General features: G+C 38.1%; 1 protein-coding gene across 1 annotated transcript in view; it reads right to left on the bottom strand.

Moving 5' to 3' along the window:
- Positions 1-17778, bottom strand: part of LOC118223068 (xanthine dehydrogenase/oxidase-like) — a 333979-nt gene that overhangs the window by 230267 nt on the left and 85934 nt on the right. Inside the window, 2 exon segments of the mRNA XM_035409186.1 lie at positions 11508-11659; positions 15677-15769. Of these exon segments, the coding sequence (XP_035265077.1) occupies positions 11508-11659; positions 15677-15769 (245 nt within the window).

Here is a 17778-nt window from a genome sequence, read left to right as displayed (position 1 = left end):
GATTGGGTCGTGTAGGTGAAGATTTGGCTGGTGTCAGTGAAATGTCCAATGGTGAGACATGTTGTTAGTGGGATAGGCGGCAGGAAAAATAAGAATGAGAAGAAGAAGAAGAAAGAGAAGAAGAAGGAGAAAACGCAAAATCCCCTTAGTTTGGGGCTTTATTGTGTGGACATGTGAAGTTGTTTATGAATTCTGTCTGTTGAAATGGGGTCAGAATGAACAGAATTTAATGTTTTTAAGGGCTGAGTGTCTGTGGCTGTTGTGGTTATTTCTGTGGGGAACCCTGAAAAGTGCCAAACTCTCGGTGCTGTATAGGTATGGGGCATGCCCCCGCCAAGGCGTAACTTGGCGGGATGGCATACCTGCCATCCCAATTGTATGGTTAAAGAACTTTTTGCTATGAGTCGAGCGTAGTTGATTGTTGTCTGTCTCATACTAATCATAGGCTATGTCCGTAAAATGGTAGTGAATTCATAGTGAGTATCTGTGTAGCGATACCCAGCAACCTTGTTGAGAGAGCGTATTGCTTATGAACCCTAATACTAATACTATAACATCTGACTATTCACTACATTCTACATTATGTACTGAATTGTATCGTGCTATACTGTGCCAGTATCCTATCCCATATTACAACCAAACTGCTTAACGTATAACAACAATTATTGGTCATTAAAGCATATATTTTTTTATATGTGTGTTTGTGTTTCCTCTCTCATGCTGATGGAATGATCCACCAACGAAGTCAAATAGAGACATTTGAATTAATAAGTGCCAAGGGTCAATTCCATCTAAATAATTTTAAGTGTTGAGGTTGATAAAGGGTGATCTCCAGTTCTTCTGGGTTTAGTATTCAGAGTGCTGTGCCATTAACAGGGTAGCTGAGGGTGACCCCCTAATTAAATTTGAAATAATAAAATAATATAAATTAATTTAAATTTGATAACTCAACTAAGTTCTATCAACCTTATGACAGAAGCATGGGAATTTATTCATGAAAACAAGACTGCACAAACATTGACGCACAAGCAACTTCATAACCTATCGTGAAGTGGGTTGTGGTAACGTAAAATTTGATGAAGAAAGCTATTTTTGCTTGTTTCTTAACACCCACGTAAGCTTTGACAAAGCAAATAGCCAACCACACAGACCAGTCTGTTTTGTGCTTATTATAAATGCCTATAACCAGGTGGCTGTTTCTTTTCCATTAATTACTTGGAGCATCCAGAAAATTGAAGCTAATGCAGCAAGCAAATTAGCTGAAATCATACAGCATTAAACACTGGACTAACAAACAAGCTGATGAGTAAAATCTATTTCTTTAATAAATAATAATGGGTTTCTCCCCACTGGGAATTTTTTTTAACCATATTTACTTGCTATTTGGGGGTTCAGACCTGGTGTTTGCACTTTTTGCCCTGTTTTTGCCTTGCTACTCTGTGAAGGATCTTTGTGACAGTTCTCTGTAAAAAGCGTTATACAAATAAAATTGAATTGAATTGAATTGAATTGAATTGAAATAAAACACCATTTAAAATGCCTAAGGCCTCCTAAAAGAACACTGTAGACAGTTTTCAGCACCATCTATTGTCCCTAATGTAAATCTGTGCAAATCTAGTGCAAAACCCTCTTGTTTTCGCTTTAGATTGCATTCTATAAGCATAGAACAGCAAAAAAAAAAAGCTTGTTGTTTGCTATATCAACTCGGAGGCAGCAAAATTGTTTTTTGGTCACCTAGCACCAAATTTCCCCTAGAATACACTCCAAAAACCATACTAACTTTTCAAAGACAGGTAACTTCTTTAAATGATACTTGATTTTATTTGCGGTTTTAAAAAAAAAAAAAGGGTAAGCCTTATACGCAAAAATTACTTCCAGAACAAATTTTTACTTATAGCTTGCTCAAAAACAGTTTTTTGGAAATATTCCCGCAAGGTTCATCTCATTGCTCCCTGCCTAAAGGAGCTATTTGAGCACATAGCAGAACACCATGATGAGTACGACGAGGATTCTATGCGCTGTGCTGATGGATACAATGCACATCTGGATGATTTTGAGTTTCGTTTTTTGCTTTCCACTGTTTATGTGATTTTTGAGTATTCGGATGTGCTTTTTTGAATACAGCAGAACAAAACACTCCATGGACGAGTTTTGTGACACCATTGAGAGGGAGAGAGAGCGATTTGGTGAGATTTATGAGTCCACTGTGGATGAAACAGGTGTGCCAAGCACACAGAGAGGCCAAGCGCAGGGGGACATTGGCACAAGATACCAGAAACTCCAAAGCGACATTTTGGACAACATCCTTGCCCAGATACGGAACCGGTTTAAAGATCACGAGAAAGTCATGTTTCTCTCCCTCCTCGACCCTCAGCAGTTTCAGACATACCGGAAAAAATTCCCGGAGGCGGCCTTCTCCAGCTTAATGCAGAGCCACAGAACTCTCTTCGACCTTCCCCGGCTTAAAACAGAACTGACTGTAATGTATGCCATGACTGATTTTGAAGGAAAAAGCCCTGCTGACCTCTTCGCTTTCCTTCAGCAAAAAGATCTATGCGGGAGCATGTGTCAACTTTACACATTGGCATGTTTGGCGGTGACCATCCCAGTATCTACTGCCTCTGTCAAGCAGACATTTTCATCCCTAAAACACATTAAAACGTATTCAAGAAAGACTGGGCAGGCTCGACTGTCAGCACTGGCCTCCATGGCAATCGAGAAGGACCTTTTATTGGAACTGAAACGCACCGATGTACTGTACAACCATTGAACTCTTTATAAAGAAAGAAAGGAGGATGGACTTTATCTTCAAATGATTAGCAGCTTTAGTAAGTTTGATGGATTTTTATGTATCTTTACTAGCCGGGCCTGGTTGTGCCTTTGAGTGTGTGTGGTGGCATGTGCGTTTAGGCCCAGCAACTTGGCTGGAATCTGTGGGGAAACCTGTTGAATCATGGTTGTGTTATTTGTGTTTTACGGCATTTTTGCTTGCTTGGTGGTCGTATGAGTAAATGTGACTGATTGTTGTGAGTTTGTTCTTGTTTCTTTGGTAATAACATTGATTTGGGCTATGTGGTGTCTATTTGTGATGCAGCATCCTGTCATACTGTGTAATAGTGGTACATCCTTGATGGTTTCAGTCACCATGTACGTATGTCTCTGCAATTAGTGTATTGTAACTCTCATAGGTGTTGACCCTCGTGTTAAAGCACTTTATTCCACTTGATAAAGGTTACTGTCACTGTGAATATGGGGTGGTTATATCAAATGACAATAGCCTATAGCCCGAGTGTCATGGTGAGGTTATTCGAAGGCGGTTTAATTGCGGGAAGATAGCACTGAAGGCCTAGGTGTAAAATACATGTCCCGCCACCGAGTATTATCTTTAATTATATTTAAGTATTTAAGTAATTAAGTGAAAAACAACCACAGCATATAGCCTAACACTGATTTGCATTGGATTTCTAATATACAAACAGTTCAGTTTTAACTTGCAAAAACTACTTATCAAGTAGCCACGATAGAAAGAACTTTTCCCATCCAGCATGTCCTTCACTTAAAATAGGCCATAGCTTACATGTTATACACACATATAGCCTAACAATACACTATCTGGAAACTACTAAACTACATCTAAACTACAAACACGAAGTTGCTTTAACCAAGAAAATCTACCTGTGGTTGGGGGGGCGTGGTTTGTGTGCTGGCTGCAGAGAGAGTGGCACTCACCTTGCCACACTACCAACAGTGCAAAACACAAGAGATAATACTATCTCTTTCAAAAGATGTCCTTGATTTTAAATTGACCATAGCCCACATACTTAAGCAGGACGCAGGCCATCATCCACTTGCTATTTTTGCTGAATAGCTCCCTTAGTCTCATTGCAAGACCACTACCATGTCCAGCAGATTTGTAGAGCCTCATCATACTAATGACACTGTTATTGTCATAATCCAAGTCAAGGCTTTCAGCTAAAGATTCCCTGAGATAGATTTGAGGATGGAACGGTGACGCAAGGTCTCAAAAAAGTTGAGAAACTTAGTTGAATACCCCAAGCATTGACATGTCTGCGTCAAGGGTCAACTGCACAATAAATGACGTAAGCTTTGACAAAGCAAATAGCCAACCACACAGACCAGTCTGTTTTGTGCTTATTATAAATGCCTATAACCAGGTGGCTGTTTCTTTTCCATTAATTACTTGGAGCATCCAGAAAATTGAAGCTAATGCAGCAAGCAAGACCACTACCATGTCCAGCAGATTTGTAGAGCCTCATCATACTAATGACACTGTTATTGTCATAATCCAAGTCAAGGCTTTCAGCTAAAGATTCCCTGAGATAGATTTGAGGATGGAACGGTGACGCAAGGTCTCAAAAAAGTTGAGAAACTTAGTTGAATACCCCAAGCATTGACATGTCTGCGTCAAGGGTCAACTGCACAATAAATGACAATCCAGCAGGGCATCATCTTGGGGTCCATCCAGCAGGGCATCATCTTGGAGTTCATCCAGCAGGGAATCATCTTGGGGTCCATCAGGGAGGGGTTCATGGCCTGTGGTTTTGTCCAGTGTGGGTTCCTCATGTTCATCTTCTTGGTCTGATTCACTCTCATATCTTTGAAATATCCTTTCTCTCTCAGCTTCCAGGATGTTTTCAATGAATGAAGGGACTGACCCTTCCAGACTTAAGTAATGTTCTCTGTGCCCCTCAGCAATGTGTCCAAGGACCAACAATAGTAAACTGTCACAGTATTAGACTGAGATATAATAGAAGAGTCATCAATTCCCAGTGTGGAGACAATGAGAAATTGAACATTGAAAATCTCAACAGCCCTTTGTAGTGTTATGTGATCGCCATAGGTCCCACATCGTGACATACTATCCAAGTATGCATCCCAGTCATTCCCATCAACATAGTGTGACAAAGGTGTTCCATTTCCGGTAAATGGATTAGACCTGAGATCTTGAACAATTTCATCCCTTAGAGAAGCTGCTGATCTGAATATTCCTAGTGTGGCCAGCTGATCAGCCATGGCAGTGAACTGGCAATTTCCATCTGGTGCTGGGTCAAGCCGTACACTCAACTGCAAAGATTAATAGTCCTTCAGTCAGTCTTTGTGTGTGTACTGCATCAAAAGTGGATGTAATGGTTGCGCAGACTTTGAAGATTTAGAACGCATTTTTTCTTGCTGTCATGTTGTACTTGTACATCAGACACAAAGAACCATTTTTCTTGCAAGTTGGGGTCACCAGGAATCTGAAACTGAACTTTGTATTTTTAAAGCTTTACATTTCGTTTTAGGATTCTACCAGGCAATACCCGATACCTTGTTGAAACTCAATGGGCACCATCTTTCACCCTGACCAAAACAGCATCATTAACATGATACACAGATGGTGGATTTTGTTTAGATGCATGCCGGATCATCCGCTTACTACAGTGCTCAGTGGCTTTTTCTCAGTCTGCTTCGTTTCTCTTCAAACTTAAGTCGCTGTTTCAGGGAGGGTAAATTAGTTTGTGGATTGTTCACAGATTCTTTACTGACATTGGATGGAGACCCTGCCAAGAGACATATTACCCTATTACTTTTTCTCCCATAGTATACTTCAAATGGAGACATCCAGTTTAAAACTTCCTTGGGGTCCTCATATAGCACTCTGGAATAAGCTGGTAAATGCTTTACCCAGATAAAAGATAAAAGCTCAAACCTTTATGCCAATAACCATGTGCTGGTTAGCAATTAAACCACTAGCTAACCTAGCAGATAATATTGGTCTTAGAAAGTTTTTGACAGGAATATTTTGTTTTCCTTCACTCTGTTTAACATCATATGAATGTATTCATAGGAATAGTTCACAGATTTTACAAATGTCCATGTTTATTGACTCATTTATGTGCAAACTAAGTTGCTGACATGTTTTTTTTGTAAGTTTGAGCATTTTAGAGAAAATTAGCAATAGCTACCAGGCCTGTTAGAAAGTATTACATACATTTAATTAAACAATGTGATAATGAGGGAAATTAATAATAAGATTACAATCAACATTCTTGATGCTGTCTGTTATACCCCTCCACTTTGTTTACATTGGCTAGTTAAATGACCAATTTATTCACAACACAGAAAACATTAAGTGAATAGAACACATTTCCACAATGGTAATATCTAAGTTACCACATATTAGAACTTATTAAGTATGAGCATCATCATGCAATATATATTTAATGGAATTTTTGATATATATTCAATTCAATCTAATTACTACTTTTTTTTGACAAATCTACAGTTAACCATTATTGTGACCTGTACCCTTTGGGCCCTATGTATGGGATATGGATAACAGCAATCAATGTGTGAGGATGTCTACAATGTCATAGTTAAGAAACTAAAGGGAGAGTTCAATGTTCCTGTAGCCGAACGTACGAGAACGCAACAAAATGCTCTAGTGAGGCAGTGGAGGAATAGAGATCTCTATTCTCTAAGCCAGGATGGACAGACATTATTGTGTGCCGGGAAACCAGTTGCTTTGAAGTCTAGATGAGCAATACTCTGGAATTGAGAGGACCCACAAAGTGCTAAGGAAAAAGATCATGTATGATCTTTTTCCTTAGCACTCTGTGGGTCCTCTCTACCTTTCCTTGGCTTTGGGGATGGTACGGTGAATTCTCAATTATTCTGACTTGCATTGATTCCATCAGCGTTCTCACTGCTCCTTTAAATTCTCCTTCTTGATCATACTGCAAAACTTGAGGTGGGCCATGTTCAGAATAGATAAAGATGTTTTGCAATCTCTGAGCTATCTTTACCTTTTAATGGTCTCAGCCACGTGTATCGACTAAAGACATCAACTACAGTGAGTATGTATCTATATGTAAAACTGCCATGTATAATCTTCCATTTCCCCATACCAAGGAGGTCAATCTGATGCCTAATGGGCCTCGGAATGGGTTTATTTCCAAATCTAGCCTTGGGGAGTTGGTAGCGTTTGGAGCTGTTCAGGATTCTTTGAACCTTTCTTTCACTAATTCCAGAGTATTGCTCATTTATTCGCTTATTCAGCTTCCTTGCACCTGATCCCTTGGTGTCATTCAGACATTTGTTTACCATGCCATCAACCCTAGATTTCAAAGCGACTGGTTTCCCGGCACACAATAATGTCTGTCCATCCTGGCTGGTGTTATTACATAATGAAGTGAAAATGTACTGCATTTTGTCGAGTTATTACATAATGCGGTGTTTTTACATAATGCGTTGTTACATAGCCTGTCCCTATTTACAGCTTGTCACTATAATGTATTTTCCTCTCCATTCCCGTTAAAATAAAAGCAGCGGTCATTTGCCTGCAAGCCACTGTTCTAGGTTCAGGAGTCCTGCAGTCAAAGTGTTTACAGTCAGCTATGAATTTGAGTGATCACATTTGCCACCTGGCGGTGGTTGTGAGTACAAATAGTTCCGGTGGGAAAAAAAAAAGTAAATTTGCATCTGCCTGAAAGATCTCATGAGGTCGCAGCACCAAATGAAACCTTAACCTCTTAGAGCAAAGCCCCTAGTGGTCGGCACGCCGGCTTGCCAAGATTGCTGAACTCAGACATTCAGTGCAACCAAAGTAGGAGTTAAAAACAGAAACGCTTTGTTTTAGTTTCATTAGTAGACGATACACAACAACTATACCAAATACGGAGTTTCGCAACGCCACCATTGTCGCTCTGGCCATTCATTTAACAAGCACCCCTCCCTGCAGTCTCATCTGAAACTACACCCCCCACCCATGATGAAATGGACAATATTGTCTATCTGGACATTCATAAAAATATTCTTTCACCACTAAACAATTGTATTCTGTCATAGAAACAAGATAGACCTGACAATAGCCCTAAGATATGCCAATACAGCAGTGAAAACGCTGCTCACTGAATAACAAAATGACAAAGTTTAAAAAAATTATACCATGTCATTTTACAGTCAAAATCTGGGACTCAATATTGAAGAAATATACGACCTTGCTATTGGTTTATGCATAGAGATGTCCCTTTTGAGACTGAGTGGTCATATATTGCCTTGGACAATCAGTTTGTTAAATATACGCACATTTGTGGCGCCTGGGTACCTTCCAAAATAGCTGTGCGTAATACCACACGTTGTTTACGGTAATGTCACCCTTTTTAGTACAGTCTGGCTTGATAATTCATTTACTCAATAGGTGAGAGTATAAGCTTTCTAACGATGTATAACATGTCTAATTTTGCTTTGGAATAGCGTTTTATATCTCAGCGTAACCAAAATTTTCTCATCATCACATTCACTCTTTGGTAGCAGTAAAAGACACTGCACCTGACGAAACGTCCTATTATTATTGAGGACTTCTGAGCATAGCTAAGCCATATATTTGCTGATAGACCTAGCTGACATCGTTTTCTGGAGCAAAATAGAAGCGGATAAGACAGTATCAGTATCATTGATTTACTGTCTCTGTCTCCATCTACTGAACACAGATAAGATTTCATCATTGCTATTTAAGTCTTACTGCTCAAAATATTTCTGATATAAACGTTATTTTTGAAATTGAGTGTCTTTAAATAGGTTAGTAGTATTATATAATGTGGATATTTCACACTGTAACATAAGCGTTAGTTAGTACTGTAACAGTTTTTGTGATGCATGCAACAGTGATGTGAGAGATGGAACAGTGCCAAAACGTGTTGGACGGTTGAAAATTGTTTTCATGTCCTCCCATCCCCATACAAGAAAACATACGAGAGTACAGAGTATAGAAATACATACAAGAGTTAATTATTACACATTTAGGTACTGTACAGCATTGTGTGACAATATTTTTGGATTATTTTCTAATCTGACAGCAATGTTTCATCTTAAACCTTCATAAGGGGCTCATTTATATGCTTTATAATGGACAAAAAGCATTTTATTAATTTTTTGAGAGATTTTGGATATGTCTCTGGACCCATAGCTATTTTAGACCGGAAAAGTTCTAATTCCCACTTGATAATGATGCAACAGTGAGTTTCTTCAGTCAAACAGTTGATTTGTAGTGAAATACATGATTATGTTGTGATTTACAGCAATGCATAATTTAGATATTTTGGGTAGATTTGGAGACGCTGGGTACACTGCTTACTTTTTGATTCATAGATCTTCAGTAGTTCTGTGTATCCACCCTTCGATTTGATGTACTTGTGGTCAAGAAGTTTTTGATCCAGAACATGTATAGTTTAACCTGCTGTATATTTGCAATCTCTCAGTATTTCATTGCAAACTAAAAAAGAGCAAATTGATTTTTGATTTTTTGTCAATACAATTTCATTTGTGGTACTTTAGTTTATATTCATAATTTAGGAAGAAATAATCTAAGTTAGTATTGTAAATGGTACAAATGTCTTGCTTCATTTAAGCCATTTTTCAAGTCTCTGTGATGCTCACATCTGGAGTTATTAAGCTTTAAATAGGGTACCCCCTAAATGGGCAAGGATTGGTCAGATTTGGCATGTGCGCTAAGGGGTTAAGATATTAAACTATTCAGACATCAACAAAAATGAAAAGGTACTTTTTATATGTAATATTATTGTTTTGTTTTTTATTTGTAAAGAAACATTCAGACATTTGCTCTCACCACTAGGTCACCCTGCCGGCTACATGATTGCTGTTAGGCTCCCCCTGTGTTGAAACACTTTGGCCCCTTTGCTGGCTTTGTTTATGTTTTGATTAGCTGCATTGTGACATTTTCTTCAACTGAAAATGATTGTGTGAGTTCACAATAGTATGTGACAGCTAAACATCAGTTTTACATGTACTTTGAGGTTGTAAAAGGTTTGTTTTTGTTGATGATTTTTATAAGATTGAGGTAAAGCAGACCTGTATTTTGAGCTAAGATGGCTTGTGAAAAAAGGAAAAAGCTCATGTTCCATAAATACTGTATGTCACACTCTTCAAGAATGTTTTATACAATTCATTTTGTCTGTATGCATGTAGATGTGACGTTTAATACACTTTGGAGTTCATACTAAAGAATAGGTTACATGTTTATGTCAGAGAAACACCTCTAGACATCCTGTAATTTGTGGCCACAGGTTGAAAAGTAAGCAGCTGTTAGACCGTCTGCTATGCTGTTACAAAGTAAAGCGCACATGTAAATAAAGCTTGAATGATTTGAAAATACTGCAGTTCAAATGCCAGTCAACAGTAAATGAATTTTTTGACCAATATCAAATGAATTTTGACCAATAAAACATGTGTTTAACTGCCACCTGTGTGTGGTACTAAATTTTTCTTTGTGCTACTGAAATTTTTAGATTACTAGCACCAGTGCTACCACCTAAAAAAGTAAGCGTACAGCCCTGCCAAGAAGCCTGCACACCTGATCGCTCACCTGACCATTATTTCATAGATCTCTTCCTGCACATGTTGGAAAGTCATAACATTGGCCAACCAGTTCAATGACTTCATTATCGACATCTGTCCCTACACCCAACACCTGAGGATGTGTCCATTATCTTATCACTACATTAGCACTGGCATCAATCACTGCATCTGTTATTATTTGTCGGGAGCAAAGGACTTAGCAATCCAAAGCTGGATTTGTACTCCAGAAGGGACATATTAAGAGTTTTGACAATATCTTGCCATGAGTTAGCCGACATTTTGGTGACTTTATAATCTTTCAAAGCTTAATCATACAGACAACGTTACTTATTGCAGGGGATTTTCCTCTATCCCCTACCTGTTTATGAACAGCAGTCAAAACAAAAATAAAGAAGTAAAGCAAAAAAAAAATAGAATAATCTATGACAATGAATTTTGGTGTTATCTCTCGCTGTGTTCCCACTGCCATAAAAAAAAACAGGTAGGAGACATCGAGGAAAAAGAGCAACACATTTTTCAGTAGAAAATATGTCATTTTTGTCTAGCTGCACTAATCAAAAGCATATTGCGAACAAGCATAAATTAGGCTTTTTGTGAGTCACAAGTGGTCCACTGTAGGCAAAGATAGCAGACCAATGGTGGAACCAGCCAGTGGTTCACTGATATTTTTACTCACTGGTTGCTCTTCTGCCCGCTGGAGGATTGGTTGTCAGACAGATGACCACTCATTTGCCTTGTTCATCACAGATTACGGTTATTTAATTTAAAAAAATGTTATTTAATAAAATAACAGTACATTTGCTGAGTCATACTGGTGCAAAATCAGTGCACAAATAAAAAAAAAGGTGTATTTGCATTCCAGCTCAAACATTCACCACATTCGGCTAACATATAGTAATTGGTCAATTTTCCCCCTCTAATGTTGGTCAGGCTCTAGTGCCAACAATAAATGAGTAAGTTCAAGAAGGCCTTTTCAAAAACTACCAAGAGGGATTATATGAAAATAGTTCCCACTTTCTACTTAGCAACTGACTTTTTGTTTGAGCAAGTTATAGCACTGCAGTACTGATAAATGCACAAGTCAACGATCACACACAGAACAAAGTAAAACAGCCTGACGACCGACTTACAGCGACATTGCGGATCTGCTGCCCAGCAAACCAGTGCAGCTGCTCCAGCACTGCCTGGAAAATTTCGGTCTGGTGAGAAGGGAGGTCCCGCACGCTGTCATGAAGCACATCCGCCAGCAGAGTTAGAGTGCAGGCAGCTCCAAACACAATGCCTGCAACAGTGAGGAACAGAAGCCTCCTCATGTTCATGTGGGTGAGTGTCAGTCCTCAAACATATCAGGTGAAAATTCACAAACTATAGGCATGAGTGTGACTGCAGGCATGCTATAGATATTTCCCTAACAATGTTGTACTAAAGGTTTCCTCATTCCCATGAGTAGTTATGAAAACACACACAACAACTTTGATTAATAATGATTGTAATAATAACAACAACAACAATGTACAGCACTTATTACAGGGCATTTGAAAACTATGAATCAATTTCAATACATACATACTTTCAAAGAAGGAAGGAAGGATGTTGGCAAAATAACCTTATTCTCAACCATAAATATATACTTCCTCTATACTCTAACTGTCCAGGATATATAGTCAATTCTGTTTATCATAATCAAGGACTTAATAATGATTTCTGATAATCAGAACCTCATGTATATTTACTTTATTAAGATAAATGTTTTAAATTCTTCCTGGATAACACCCCTAAAAACATGCCTTAAAACATGTCCCCCCCCCCCCCCCCCCCCCCCATAGAAAAAAACCCACTATTGATCACTCTTACCAGAATTAGCACCCAGTCTCTTTGCTCCCATTTCTCTCCAAAAACCTTTGAGTGTTATATTTGAATATAACATATGTTTATATTCTTACTTTATCCTTGATCTGCTTTTGATCCACATTTGCTGAAAACATCTGCTAGGTGACCAAATTGTAAATTTTAAATTGTAAACTGCATCAGGGCTGGCAACTCCACAGAGAATACAGTGTTTAACTGGATTGTGTCCTACCTTTCTTGATGTTACTTCCTGACTCCCAACTGGACTACACCAAGACCCTCCTCAGTGGCTCCTCTAGCTAGGCTTATACTGAAAGAATGAGGAGCCTCCTACAACGGTCAGACTGCATTTAGGCTAACTAACTCTCATCTTCTTTTCTAGGATGATCCTTGCACTTTAGGAGATCCGTTTACTGAATGCTTACTGAATTTGCGGAACACTTAATTTTGCAGCATACGATGTCCAATTTGTTGTAGAATTTGTTAAATACATTCATACACCTTGAAATGCTTGAATATGATTATCACCAAAAATGTAATATATTACAACCACTGATGTTTTTATTCACACAGTAGCGTAGAACATCAGTGTTTTTGTATAGGAATAAAGAAATGTGGTATCACTCAGAAGGTATAGAGCCCCATTACTAATCATACATGAAACATGCATATGATCAGATTTGATCATTAACTGTGCTTATGAACATTCATGAATATTTTTGCACTTAACATAAAAAAAGAATTTAATACCTTTGTTCTTTGGCTTGATCAAAATCTACGTTGCAAAAAGGCATATATGCAGACGAGGTCCCTACATAGAGAAAGTTTTATTATTTAAGAAAAATCAATTTCAGTAGTTACAGACCGCATATCAGCAACAAAATGTTTATAAATACAATAATTGTATTATATTACATGAATATCAAATAGGTTAGTTAATGTTGTTAACTGATAGCTCATCTACATAAACCCAAATTCTTCAATAGTTTTTATTTTGTTCCAGTTTATTCAGTTTTAAGACCAGGTTTGCTATTTGTAATTTAGTTTTCATTTTCGATTACAATGTTTTTCTTCCACACCTAGTTTTTTCCCTTTAAGTTTAGTTTATGATAATAACCTCGATGGGAACACATACAATTAATTTACTTTATGAATGAAAGTGATTGATGATGATGATGATTGATAATGACATAAAGACCAACAAGCATGCAACCAAACCAAACACAGCAATAGTGTATTTGCTGATTTTGGATTACTTGGCTAATCATGCCTTGGGAAGAGAGGGTGTCTCTAGGGGCCATACAGATACTTTTGTGGAGAGTCATTAACTGCTCAGGTTTGCACATGATCCTGCAAGTCAGCCTGCCTTCTATGGAATTGCTAGAGAGTTTCCTTATGCTTATCAACATGAACAGGCATGCATGTCCAATTTAAGAACAATTGGCATTCATCATGTGATATACCTGGGATAAGCACAAAATCAAATGTCTGTGCATGTTTCATGAATCCTCCATTGGTTTTTCATAGCAGCTTTCATATAGAACAAGGTAAGAAGGATTTAAGAAAAGTTTTGTGAATGATGCCCCATAATTGTAATGCAAGCCTAAAAAGCTAATTGTATTGCAACAAAAGAAGGTATGAACAGATGGTATATTTACACAGCTATACCTGAATCCAGAGAAATCTATTTCAATTCAATTTCATTTGTATAGCATTTTTCACAAAGAAATGCCAAATACGCTTTACTGAGTAGCAAGGCAAGAAACAGCAAAAAGAGCAAACACCAGGCCCCAAAATGGCAAGTACATGAGGTAATAAAAAAAAAAAAATTAAAAAAAAACTCCCAGTGGGCAGAAATCCCAGGAGGACCCGGCTACAGGCTACCCGGCCCAACCTCCACTGGCCAGCCTGGTGTAAAGTAGCGATAGAATGGAATGTAACAGAAATGCTATAAGGATAAGGGATCCATCATAGCAAATAAAAATGTGTTAAGCAGGTTACAGCTGAGGTAATAGCTCACAAGAATAATGGAAGATAAAATTGTATAGTCACTATAGTGTAGTTTACAGGAGCCGGGTGATATTTCAGAGCTCCAGGCTGTGTCAACGCATAGGCAGGGGAGGAACAGGGCTGAAGTGGTTCATGACCATGGAGCGAGGAAACAAGCTAGAGCAGTCTTTGAACTCAAGGCGAGGTAGGGGCAAAAGCCTACCTTGAACTTGTTTTTGAGAAATTTGAAAGAATTTTGAAAGAAAGAGAGGAATAAGAGCATTTCTAAAGAATGGCAGGGGAGCATGGTGCAATGTGAGCAGGTCAGGCTTAAGCCTGTGTTGAAGAGGGGCAGGGATTCTACTGTCCATTAACTGCATTGAGAAGCTCATTCCACATCTGGGAGACCAGAACATACAGGAAACATAACCTGCCCAGGGGTAGCAAAATAGAGAGGTCTCGTAAGTGTGTAGGGTAGAAATTGACCGACTGATCGATCGGCCTGGCTGATACAGCATATTCCCTCCAAACACATGCATATGCACTGCCTGACATCTTATGAGGTGCAGAGGAAACAAACCACCTTTGCACGAGGGAAATCCAGTTAGCCAGCGAGAGCCATTGAAATCCTCAGAGAGAGACTGAAACCCCATGAGAGAGGTCCAATGAACAGAGAGTGCAGACCAGTGCGTGGCGAATGAAACATAGCACCCAGTTAGGTAGCTTCACATTATTTACCTAGATAAATACTTAGTAGCTAGTTACCCAAGACTACACCACACTGCTACCTGGCTGTCTGTGAAGCCAATATGACATTAGTCGGTGTTCAATTCTGAATCTGCCGTCGGCATCAAAGCACAAAAAATAAATAAATACCTGAATAAATTCTTAAACATAAGTAAACAGAAAACAAAAACAATGTTGGACTTGAAAAGCTTATTGCTGGTTAAGTTTCTTTTTTCTACAAATTTATTTGTTATGCGCTAATTTATTTTTTATTTGCATGTGTTTCGTTTAAAAGAAAATGTAAATGCTGTTTCTGTGCATATTTTCAATTTTGAAAGGCATTTTTTCATGTAAAGATTTGGTTGGATATACTGGAATTGTCATGGAACATGCAACTACATTTTGGCTAAAGTGTTTTAATAAACTAAGTTTGACATGTACCAGATAAAATAATATATCAGCATAATATTGGCTATCCGCCTCACTCGTTGTCAAAACATCGGCCCTTTGAAAATAAATGCATATTATTCAATCTCTAGTGTAGGGAAGGACCACTTATCACATTTACTGACTCTTAAATGCATATTAGTCAATCTCTAGTGTAGGGAAGGACCACTTATCACATTTACTGACTCTTAAGACACCTATTATTTTCCTCTACGATGTGTTGGTGATGGCAGAGAACCTAGTTGACAAAGTGGCCCTACTGTGCGCTGCTGCATGACTTTATACTCACCACTCTCTGTATGCTGGACTTTGTTCAGTTCTGGGATTAAGGCTGGAGCCAGAATCACGGGATACAGGAGGTTCTTAAATTTCATCTCAATACCTTAAAGACGAAAGTTCAATAATTACAACAATATTATCAGCCTGGAATAATACTACCATAGCATATAAGAACATCATAAAATATATAATGAGAACAGACCATTCAGCCCAAATAAAATAAATCATAAACCAAATTTTCAAAGTTTTTTAAAATGTTGTAATTTATTGAGGGTGCAAAATTTTTTCACTCAACTTAACAGGTATCGGACATATTTTTGCTTTGATTTGCTTTGAAACAAACAATCTGAGATCAACAATGTTATAGCAAGGGTAAAAATGTAGTAATATAAATACTAAGTGCATAATCATCGTTGTGTGAATACCTATATATTTCTTTACACGTTTACATGAAATGTAAATCCACATCCTGCTGAGAATGCCTAGATCACTGAAGGGTTATGTTGGGGACCAGCATACTGGTACCAGCTGGTCTAGCATGGGTTTACCAGCACATTACATTACTAATTTGACTCTGCTAACTCACTAAACTGACCTACTGGCACAGTAATTTTTGAACATCTAAAAGCTAACATTGTAATATAAACAATAAGTATGAAACCATTAACTTTGAACTCTTTTTTTGGGATTTATTGTAATACACGTTCAGAATGAGATGCAAGCAAGGGGTAGGGGAGTGTTGGGGGGGATGACAATTCATCAAGCAGAAGAGCAGTGGTATGGCATGAGCAGTGGTAGGAAAATCCTCTTCTCCCTCCAGTCAATTCACACCCCGTTAAGCTCCTGAGCATGTTTAAATGTTACGTAAAAGGGGACATGTACATACACCAGTGTTATACTTTCTCATTTGGACTCGGATGGAGGCTATAGGCCTAGATCACATTTCCCATAAATGAATCCAATTTAGATTAAATACAGATTAAGATATTGTCATTTAAATAAATATTTCATTGCATGCCTGAATTTGATGAAAATTATGCACAGTCCAACAATAAATGACAAATATTTTGTCCAACTGGTGGCATGTCAATGTCCCCAATAAAACCTGGAGTTCCTGAAATTGATGTTTCTCCAAAGATGGCCCCAATGCGCCCGTTGACTTTCAAAAGCCACAGATGCAGTTGTATTAGGATAAAAAACGAAAGTGTGTGGAGTTTAACCCAAAGCTGTATCAAATGCCAAAAATTCCAGACTTTTACCATTACAATCTTTGGCACTGCTATTGTTGAGATACTAAAGCATTAAAGTCATGATTTTCCAGAGACATCAATGATAAAGCAGTTGAACAACAGTTAATTTGCTTTTTAAAGCTGTGTTTAACAAACAATGAACTATGTTATATAGCCATACCAGGATTTTATAACACCGTCAAATCAAGTTTCAAAACATGTTTTTATAAATCAAAACATATACAGTCCCCTCCAAAAGTATTGGAACAGCAAGGTCAATTCCTTTGTTTTTGCTATACACTGAAGACAATTGAGTTTGAGGTCAAAAGATGTACATGAGATGACAGATCCGAATTTCAGCTTTTATTTCCTGGTATTTTTATCTAGATTTGTTCAACAACTTAGAACATATCACCTTTTGTATCAGACAACCCAATTGTTAGGTGAGCAAAAGTATTGGAACATGTGACTGACAGGTGTTTCTTGTTGCCCAGATGTGTCCTGTTAGATTGATTGGTTAAACAATAAATAGTTCTGAATGTCTTCTCTTGGTTTTAGCCTTGGGTTTTGCCTGTGAAAACTGCATTTGTGTTATAAAAGATAAACTAACATGAAGACCAGAGAGCTGTCTTTGGGTGAAAAGCAAGCTTAGAAAAAAGGGGAAATCGATCAGAGCCATTGCACAAGCATTGGGGATAGCTTGTACAACTTGGAATGTCCTGAAAAAGAAAGAAACCGCTGGCGTACTGAGCAACAGATATCGAACAGGTCGACCAAGGAAAACAACAGCAGTTGATGACAGAAACATTGTGAAAGCTGAGAAGAAAAACCTCAAAACATCAGTCAGTGACATCACAAACAATCTCCACAGGACAGGGGTGAA

Source organism: Anguilla anguilla, chromosome 1, assembly GCF_013347855.1.
Source record: "Anguilla anguilla isolate fAngAng1 chromosome 1, fAngAng1.pri, whole genome shotgun sequence".
NCBI classification, from domain to species: Eukaryota; Metazoa; Chordata; class Actinopteri; order Anguilliformes; family Anguillidae; genus Anguilla; species Anguilla anguilla.
The sequence above is the reverse complement of the archived record's forward strand: the minus strand, read 5'-3'. Positions and strand labels throughout refer to the sequence as shown.